General features: G+C 32.6%; 1 protein-coding gene across 4 annotated transcripts; it reads left to right on the top strand.

Annotated features, from left to right (window-relative positions):
* Positions 1 to 2489: 2489 nt before the first annotated feature.
* LOC109808861 (jasmonoyl--L-amino acid synthetase JAR4) lies at positions 2490 to 6984 on the top strand. Of its 4 annotated transcripts, none has more exons than XM_083074919.1 (5): positions 2490 to 2646; positions 3925 to 4239; positions 4322 to 4423; positions 4530 to 5341; positions 6352 to 6984. In XM_083074919.1, the coding sequence occupies exons 2-5, from the start codon at positions 3947 to 3949 to the stop codon at positions 6891 to 6893; spliced, it is 1749 nt and encodes a 582-aa protein (XP_082931045.1). In that variant the 5' UTR covers positions 2490 to 2646; positions 3925 to 3946; the 3' UTR covers positions 6894 to 6984. The 4 variants fall into 4 exon arrangements, with proteins under 4 accessions (XP_082931045.1, XP_082931047.1, XP_082931046.1 ...); XM_083074921.1 differs by lacking the exon at positions 2490 to 2646 and adding an exon at positions 2886 to 3021; XM_083074920.1 differs by lacking the exon at positions 2490 to 2646 and adding an exon at positions 3072 to 3820.
* The last annotated feature ends 3530 nt before the right edge of the window (positions 6985 to 10514 follow it).

The following is a 10514-nucleotide window of genomic DNA, read 5'->3' as shown; positions in this document are numbered from 1 at the left end:
ATTCCGCTTGCATTCCTTGTGTTTTAATTTTGCATCCGGAACGGGTCGTTTCAGATTCAAAAAAAAATACACAAAGAATGCAAGCGGAACAGGCCGTTATGGTTTCAAAACGGGCTGTTTCAGATCCAAGGATTGTTCTTGAATATCTTAGTTCTCTCCATATTGAAATTTTAACCGGGGCAAATTGTGAACCATGATTGATTTTCTTTAAACTTTTTAATATAGAGTATCGTCTCAATTTGGAGGAATTTAATGGTATCTTTGGATTTCAAACCAAAAGGGAAAAATTCCAAGATCATTTAATTCATACATGTTTTGAGGGGGTTGTAACAGGTCATACACAATGGGAGGCTGGTTAATGCAATTCATCTACATTTGTTATGCTGCCATTAAAATTATGCATAAATTTATTGCATCTACTGTTATAGGTCGTGGCGGCTCAGATGGTAAACTATGCCTAATTGATTTGTTATTTATATGGGCAATAATGAAAAATAAGGATGAAAAGATCAACTCTGGTGCATATTTTAATATTTGAATTTATGTTATGTTATGAATTTTTGTTTTCAATCTTTGAACCACATTGCTATATTTTGTTGAAATGTAATACTTAAATCTAAACATTAATCCTGGTTGGCGTTCTAGAACGGCCCGTGCTGAATCTAGAACGGGTCGTTCTTAAACCAGAACGGTCCGTTCTTAAACCAAAACGGGCTGTTTTGATTCACTCGTTGTGTGTTACATTTGCATCTGAAACGAGTCGTTTCAGTTACAAAATTAACACACAACGAGTGGGATCAGAACGGCCTGTTCTGGTTTCAGAACGGGCCGTTTCATGTTCATTAAAGAAGGACTATGGAAACTTTTCACGTATGTATTTACATGGCATCCACGTCATTTACATTTGACGCCGTTTGTAAAATTTGGACGGAAAGTCTCATATTGACATTTTTAAATTATTGGGGACCAAATTGAAACAAAAAAATTATAGAGGGACGAAATTGAAACTATTAATTATTATAAGAGACTAAATTATGTGTTTTTCCTTTATATTAATATATATTTTAGCATGTAATTATTTTAATGTATTTCTTTATATAAAATAAAAATAAAGATAACTTTAAATAAGATGGAAATTGAAATTTAAAATAGGATATGAATTTATTGAAATCTATAAGTATAAAATATATTTAACATGAATATTTTTTTTTAAAAAAAATTAATAAAAATCGGGTCATGCAGTTCAATTAGTGACTCACTAGTTCAACCTTTGACCCACTAATTTAGTATCCTAGTCAGCTTGATGACCGGTCTGGTTTTTAAAACAATGGTTTTAATATTATGTAGTTGTTATTTGAAATTTTGATTGATATTTTCCTATATATTTGTATTTAAATCAATGATAGACTTGATTTCTTGATATAAAAAATTATAATTCTTTATTTTATTTATTAAAAATAGGAACATGTAATTAAAGTTTTTTTTTCTGTTAACTTTTTTAATTTTAAAAAAATCTAGTGAGGTAATCCACTTAACCCATCAACCCATGGTGAGTTGAAATCTTTCTAACTCACTAAAAACCGAGTTAGGTTGAGTTGACTCGTTTAAAATACTAATCTATGATGAGCTAACTCGTGTGAGTCGAGTTAGCCCTCTTTAACATCTCTCAACAAATATTTTTTCGTATACAGTGATCCAAAATCAAGTTATTAATCATATACTTAGAGATAATGTTATCTATCTACCATGTCAGACTTTGATACCACCTCTAGTCTTAATTATAAGTAATAAAGATAAATCATCAAGGCAAAAAAGTAATAATTAATATGGTTACTTTTAATCAATTTCATCGTAAATTCAAGTTTTATTCCAAACATATTCTTCATTTTAAATTATTGTTATATTTAATATTAGTTACAAGAAAATGCATATAAAGTAAAGTTAACAATAAATGAATGGTACGAAAGAAATTTAAGTTTAAATAACTTTAAAATTAATAATTATTATTTATAGTAAGGACCAAAGAAAACTCTAATTTATTACTTACAATTAGAACAAAAAAATAATACTAATTGATAGATCCAAACATACTAAAAATGTATTTGGATACAGTTTTAGAAATACTTGAAAAAACTTCTTTACTAAAAATTATTTTTATTTTCAGTAGAAAACTTTCTATATATATACTTTCTATATTTATATGAACTACTTGAGTTAGTCTAATAATTAAATTAAAAAAATAGAATAGTTAAAAACATGAGAATTTAGGCTCTCATTTTAGTAGATCCTGAGATACCAACTACATGTTAATTGATAACAGAGGAATCGGAAAATAATAAATACATTATCTCGAACATTAAAATTTCGTATGGGTATTTATTTATTGAAAATGACGGATAAGGAAATGTAGGCAGGTTGCATTGTGATGAATAACCGACTGACTGTGTCGTAATTCCGTCCAGAATCCATGGGCTAATTGGTTGAACAAGTTATGTAAATGTAATGCTATGGCAATTGCCAAACAACACACATCAAACTCAAATTTATGTAATCTTCTGTTGCCTATAAATTCCAACCCCCGAGGTGAATCTTACCTCAGCACTCTCAACTCTGTCTCTTCTCTCACACATTACTCACACACCCTAGGTACATATTTTCATTTTCTTATTCTACTATTACTTATAATTTCATGCAAATTATTCTTTTCCCAAGTGTTTTCTCACTTTTCCTCTCCTGTTACTGCCACTGGCTTCTGGGTTGTTCAACAAGACATGATTGTGGATGTCCCGGAATACCCAGATGAATTTTTCTACATTTTTTTATTTGGAACCGAACTGGATATGCTTTTGTTGACTTTTTATTATTTATTTTTACATCCCCTTATTTAGTATATATTATTTTCATTTAAATATTACACTTGTGATTGGTGAGCTTTATGATATACTTCAATTCTGCTTCCCAGTTGTCTTCTGGTTCAATCTCTGTAACCCAATTCAGTTAGTTTCTCTTTCTCAGCAAAGGGTATTTCAAAAACTAATCTTTACGGAACCCCACTTTTTGTTCTGTCCTTTTACCCTTCAAGGAAAACTTTTTTGTTCCCTTTGACTTTTTTTTTTATACTTTTACTTTTTTTTTCTTTGGTTTTTTTTTTTTTTTTTTTTCCTGTTCTCACAGTTGGGTCTGTGGTAACTTAAAATTACATCCTGTCTTGAATTTTCTGCTCTAAGTTTATCGGGTTTATTTCTCTGCTTCACATGAACTTAACTTGATGGTTGAAGAATTTTCAATTTTACTATTGGTGCTTGGAATAGATCTTTGGGATAGTTCAGTTGACTTGAATAAAGAAGGAAAAGCCAAAGATCGAAGCTCATAATTTTCCTTCTGATATCTATCCTTTTCTTTGTTTTTTTGTGTTTTCAGGCTTCATCACTGACCAATTTGGTTGTTTTCTTTCATTTTCTACATCATTGTCCATCGTTTTAACGTTTCCCCTGGTTTTGGTCTTTATAATGGTTCAGAGAACCATTTAAAAGCGCATTTATCCTATTTTCTGCAAATTAATTTTCGAATTTATTCATCTGGGTCCTATTGCCTGGACAACAAAAGGGGAAGATTACTGCACCAGAAAAATACTATTAATAATATTATGCCGAATGGATATAAAACCTTAGTTGAACGGTGCAGTTTGGCTTTATCCATATTTTGCATCTGTATTGCAATATAGCCTTGTTCATGCGGTTTGGCCTTTTCAGAATTGTTTCTTTATGTAAATCAATTATTGCCCCCTTTTTTTTGCTGTTTAGGAGTAGCATTTATGGAGGTAACAGGGAAATAATAATGAGTCAGAACTCAATTCTCAATAGTCAATACTCCTCTATATATAATTGAGTACTCCTTTTTTTTTCTTCTTCTTTTGTAATATAGGTGCAGCTGAAGGACTGTGAAGATGCCTGAGAAGGTGGAAGAATTTAACATGGAGAAAGTGCTGGAGGAATTTGAGAGGGTGACAAAGGATGCTGAGAGGATTCAAAGGGAAACTCTGAAAAGGATTTTGGAAGATAACGCTTCAGCTGAGTACTTGCAGAATTTGGGACTGAATGGGAGGACTGACCCTGAGAGTTTCAAGGCCTTTGTTCCACTGGTCACTCACAAAGAATTGGAGCCTTATATCAACAGAATACTTGATGGTGATTTTTCTTCTATTCTCACTGGCAAGCCCATCACAACCATGTCTTTGAGGTCAGACTTTAGTGCTCTACTCATGTTTGTTTCATTTAACTAGTTGAATTTGCAATTAAGGGGGAAAATGGTACTCTTGCAGTTCTGGCACTACTCAGGGAAAGCCAAAATATATACCATGGAATGATGAGTTGTTTGACACCACATTGCAGATATACCACACCTCTTTTGCCTTTAGGAACCGGTATTTAAATTAAACCTCGTGTCTCTTCTTTATCCTTTTTTCCACAGTGGTTTTCATTTTTCTCCTAGTTGGAATTTGGCAACTGAAAGAGAATTCCATTGTGTAGGGAATTTCCCATAAACAATGGCAAGGCCTTGAGCTTTATCTATAGCAGCAAGCAGTTCAAAACCAAAGGGGGTGTGTTGGCAGGAACAGCTACAACCAATGTGTTCCGCAACCCAGGGTTCCGGCATGCAATGAAGGCCATTCAATCCCCATGTTGCAGCCCTGATGAAGTTATATTTGGTGCTGATTTTCACCAATCATTGTACTGCCACCTCTTGTGTGGCCTGATCTTGAGGGAAGAGGTTCAGTTGGTGTCTTCCACATTTGCACACAGCATTGTGTATGCTTTTAGGACCTTTGAGCAGCTATGGGAGGAGCTTTGTGTTGACATCAGAGAAGGGGTCCTTAACAGCAAGGTCACAGTCCCATCCATTAGGACAGCCATGTCTAAGCTTCTCAAACCTGACCCTGAGCTAGCCAACTTGATCCACAAAAAGTGCATGGGGCTGAGCAACTGGTATGGCCTAATACCAGAGCTGTTCCCTAATGCTAAGTATGTTTATGGTATCATGACTGGGTCAATGGAACCTTATCTGAAAAAGTTGAGGCATTATGCTGGAGAGTTGCCTTTGTTGACTTCTGACTATGGATCTTCTGAAGGGTGGATAGGAACGAATGTGAAGCCAAGAGTGCCACCTGAATTGGCCACTTACACTGTGCTTCCTCAAATTGGCTACTTTGAGTTCATCCCTCTGTCAGAGCTAGAGGGAACAAAGGGTGATGAAACTTTCCTTTGTATGGATCCAAAGCCTGTGGGCCTCACTGAGGTGAAGTTAGGTGAGGAGTATGAGATTGTCATCACCAATCCAGCAGGTATTTAAGTCTTCCCTATCAATTTTTCTTTCCCAATTAATGAATCAGGACCAAGAATCAATCATCGTGACCATTCCTCAAACCACCTCTTTCTTCTTTCACAATTGGAAAATTTTATATTAGCATAATGTTTCCAGAAATTCATTAATTATTTGACAAATTAATGCCTTTTAATTTTCATTGTGTTTTTTTGGGAGGGAGAGGAAGGAAGTGGTTAACTGCTTACTTTTCTTTTTATGCTTGGTGATATGACCTGCATGGGACCAAGTTAAAGAAATTTTTTTCCTTGTGATTTCCAAAGGAACATAGTGCATACCTAATCACATCAATATGTGCACCATTCCAAGACAGGTCTATTCTTAGTTGCTGGCAGCTAATTCCTGTTTCGTGAAAATCACTGTGCCTGGACTTATGTGCATGTCTTTTTTTTTCCTATTTACATGCAATCGGCAACACAGATTATGCTTATCTATTCCGTTTGAACTATGATTGCATTCTATTCTTTATCTTTTCAACTGCGTAGAGTTCTATGCTATCACAATAAAACAATAACAACCAAGCTTTTTCCTACTAAATGGATACGACATCATAGTTTAAAAAACTAATTTTCATTTGTAAATCTCGGGACCTTTAATCATTTTACGTATAGTGTTTCTCAATTTCCCTCTACCTATTAATTGGCCTGCCCTCATCTACATTGATGAGAGTTGTATATGCCATCTCAGAATGGTAGTAATATTCCCCAAGGGAAACATGTTCATATATAATTTGTAACTGTCAAATTCTTGCCTTGTGATACTCTCACATTTATTCATGTGATAATATTTCTCCATAGCAAAACTTTGGAGTTTACCTGAGTTTAATAGCTGAAACTGGAAATACAATATACCCAATTTTTGCACAGTAACATAATATTGATAGAGTATAAGTATTGTACATAGCCAAAAATTCTCTAAGATTCTACCTAGTCTATACAAATCACTAATCTCATAACTTGGGTTAATCTGCAGGCTTGTACCGGTACAGGCTCGGTGATGTGGTCAAGGTTATGGGGTTCCATAACTCGGCTCCAGAAGTCAAGTTTGTTCGCCGTAGCAATCTTCTGCTCAGCATCAACATTGACAAGAACACAGAGAATGATTTGCAGATAGCTGTGGAAGCAGCATCACAAGTTTTGGCAGGGGAGAAATTGGAAGTTGTTGACTACACTAGCCACATAGATTTATCCAAAGAGCCAGGACACTATGTTATCTTCTGGGAAATCAGTGGTGAAGCAAGTGAAGACGTGCTTGGTGAATGCTGCACCTGTTTGGACAAGTCTTTTGTTGATGCTGGCTACACTAGTTCCCGCAAAGTCAACTGGATTGGGGCCCTCGAACTCCGAGTCGTTCGGAGAGGAACATTCCAGAAGATTCTTGAGCATTCCCTGGCTCTAGGAGCTGCTGTGAGCCAGTTCAAGACACCAAGATGTGTAGGCCCTACAAACACCAAAGTGTTGCAAATATTGAATGAAAATGTTGTGAAGAACTATCTCAGTACTGCCTTCAATTGAATAAAATTTAGGAATAGCTATCTCTCTCTCTCCCCCCTCTATATATAAATATATATAGTTTCCTTTGAATTGAATAAAACATTTTACCTTAGTTCTTCTTTTCTTCCCATTTATGTCTGCATAAAGTCCTTAACTGACACGGTCCAAGCACATATATCTGTGTCACCTTCATTCATCACATCTTGCACCCTCTACAATATAATAGGCAGTGGTTGACCATAATGGATAGCAATCCACATGTTCGGTTGGAGCTGGAATCTGGAGTGTTTTAATAATATAGGAGGCTAAAGGCCATTGCTGTCGGGAATAAGGTAAAAGATCATATGAATATGTACCCTATTTGCAAAACATAGACAAAAAAAGTGTAGGAAATTAAAATAATTTAACAAGCTGCATGTGACATTGGTTAAACTCATCACATTAGAACTACAAGGAGTCATGGACATAAGTTACGGAATTAAACCCTTTTAAAATGGTTCTAATTTGTAACAAAGTGTTTTCTACATAAGAAATTAAAATATTTTAACAGCATTCATTCCAAATTTTTCATGTTCTCCAGATAGGATGCTTTGTATATACTTTATTTTACTTCCCATTATAAATCCCCATTTTTGTATGCTTCGTGGCCATGGTGTTCTTCCAAATCATCATCCTATAAGAGGTGTTTGCTAGAATTCTAGTATATTCAAGTGTCATTTTTCTCTCTGAAGAATATGCTTATGCCTTGAAATTTTGTACTTAAATATGGCTAAAGTTCAAAAGGAATTAAAATATAAAAAAAAAAAAGAGATTTTTCTTTATATGCAAATGCGCTTTCCAACTATTTTATCCTAACCAAAGATTGGAGGATAAATAGTGGGGAGTCAAAAGTTGGTTGCTGAGACAAAGTATAGAATATATTTTCTCACTCATGGGTGAGCTTTAATTGTCACTCAACACTAATAAGACCAGTGATACACCAATCAGGATCCCCCACGGTAACACGTGGCGATTAATTAAAACAAAAGACAAACAAGTTTTCTCCATCATCATTTGTAGCTTTCACGTGGCTAGAACTCACTTTAATGTGATTAGAAGAGAAAAAGTGTATGAATCCAGTGCAAAAAAGCAGTTTGGTGGTGGATCTCACAATGAAAGAACATAGTGGTGCATTTGTTTAGCAGTGGCATTCTTCCAAATTAAGGGTGAAAAAAAAAAACTGATTAAAGGGTAACCTGTTGCTACAAGCAAGGTTCAGAGAAGAGATGAATTCATAATAGATATATACTACAAAACACTTTATCTTACATTTACCAGAGATTGATTTCACCACTTGTACATGTGACCTCCTAGTCGCCGAACAACAATTCTAATCATTACACCAAAGCTTCCATTCAAGAACAAAAAAGTTAATTAATTTATATATTTTCTAAAATGAAATGAAATTGCAGCTGTTGAATTATATTTATTGTATTAAATATTTATATATATCATCAAATATTTCACATCGATCAATGATATAATTATAATAAAATAGGATTATTTTTATTTCATTAATTAATTTTATAAGTTTGAGTTAAATCAAAAATTTATATTTTGAATATGGTTTTGAAACTTATTTTAGTAATTATCGTTGGATTCATCAGATCATCTACTGTTATACTGTTATTGAATCTTATAATATGTTTAGTCCTTTTGTTAGAATGTACTAGTTATTTTCATTTTACAAGATGATTTTATACAAGTTGAGTTAAATTTAAAATTCAATTTTGTTAAGATATAGGACGAATTTATTCAAGATTAAGATGTTTTGCGAATGAATTTAAAATAAGTGTACGAGGTAGTGACCCCATATTGTGTAGGGGCAAGGCAAAAAGTTACATTTCCCGTTAAACTTCAATACTTTATGTCAAATAGATGAACATTATGAGCAATCTTGTTGTGATGTTCTCCAGATATTATTCTATGTACTTTCTAGCAACTTCTTTGCTAGTTTGCTTTAGGAGATTGGATTTACCATGTTTGTCGCGGCTAATCAATGGGGAGGTAAATACAAAAGCAACGCTATGATGAGACTGTTGTTATAATATCCCAGGTCAATTCCAAATCAATGTTAAAAAGAGGACAGAAAATAGAAAATAAAAGGAGAGAAAACATTGCATATGCACCAACATGATAGCAAAAACTAAAGGTTTCACACGTCACGAATCATGATGTATATATAACATTCTCGTGCAATAACTCTCATTTATCATTTTTAGCCTTGCAATTTCCTAACTAATGATCATTTGCCCAAAGATATAATTAATGGGTTGTTTTGCATAGAAATATTTTTGAAGAGATGCATAATATTTTATTGGGTACACGAAGAATCACATATATTTTTATAGAGGGTGAATTTGTTTATTTTATGAGTAAGTCTACATATATTCATTTTGTTCAATAATTCATGTTCTACATCAAATTTCAATGATCCAACCGTTGAATTTAAAGTTCTTAATGCATAGATCAAGTCTGTAAATTTTTAGAAAATTTGAAAATCGTTTGATACTTTATTTCATTAATTCAAATTGATGAATAATCATAAAATTATTTTATACATTGATTTGAATTAATGAAACAAAGTATCAAATGATTTTTAATTTTTTTAAAAATTTGTAGATTTGATCTATGCATTAAGAGTTTTAAATTCAACGGTTGGATCATTGAAATTTGATGTAGAATATGAGTTATTTAACGGAGTAAATCTAAGTAAATTTACCCATAGAGTAAATATATCCCTTCTCATTTCTCTATATCATCAAGATATTATTCACCTTAAACATAAATTTTCTTGAATTTGTTTTTATTATCATCTAGAAAGTTCAAAACTTTGTGTGGACTTATAAATTTATATTTCTCCTTTTTTTTTTTTTTAAAGATGTGAGACATTATTTATATTCTCCGATATTTACACATGACTCACATTAATATAATATTCACTTTGTACTTAAAGTCTTATAAATTTATTTTTGGTTATTACCTCAAAAAGTCTTTTACTCATAGAAACTTTGTAAAACCTGTATCTTTCCTCTATTTCTTAGAATGTTGGACTTCAATAGTATTCCAACAATAATAAAAATTAAATTTAGTAAAAACATTAAATAAGAATTAATGTTAGTCAATATAATTACAAGCAACCACTTTCTAATTAACATACTAGAATTAAAAAAAAAAAAATGATATGCCTACTTATATTATTTTTTAAAAAAGAAATATATATTCCATATACGGCTCTTCTTCAAAATAAAATGAAATTTGAGATTTTGATTATGCACCCTCTATCCTCATGCTAATTGCATTTTGGTTAATGTGGTTATAAACGTGAGTCCACAATATAGTTATTGATTATTTACTTATTATTTTGGTTACAAAAATATTTAAATCAATGAACCTATCTTTCTCGAAGAAAATTGAGCCAAGTATTTGTATAGAAAATCCCTGATCGTAGTCGTTTATGCTGTTAATGAAGCTCAATTGTTTTCCATGTCATAGTATTTAATATATTCATTCCACTTTACAGTTGTTTCTATTGGCCACTCTCTTTATAAAGTAACGAGCAAAATTGATCAAGTACATATTCCAATCTTATATTATCATTTA

Source organism: Cajanus cajan, chromosome 5 (assembly GCF_000230855.2).
Source record: "Cajanus cajan strain Asha chromosome 5, NIPB_CcT2T_4, whole genome shotgun sequence".
Taxonomy (NCBI): domain Eukaryota; kingdom Viridiplantae; phylum Streptophyta; class Magnoliopsida; order Fabales; family Fabaceae; genus Cajanus; species Cajanus cajan.
Note: the sequence above shows the minus strand (reverse complement) of the source record. Positions and strands in the feature narration are given on the sequence as shown.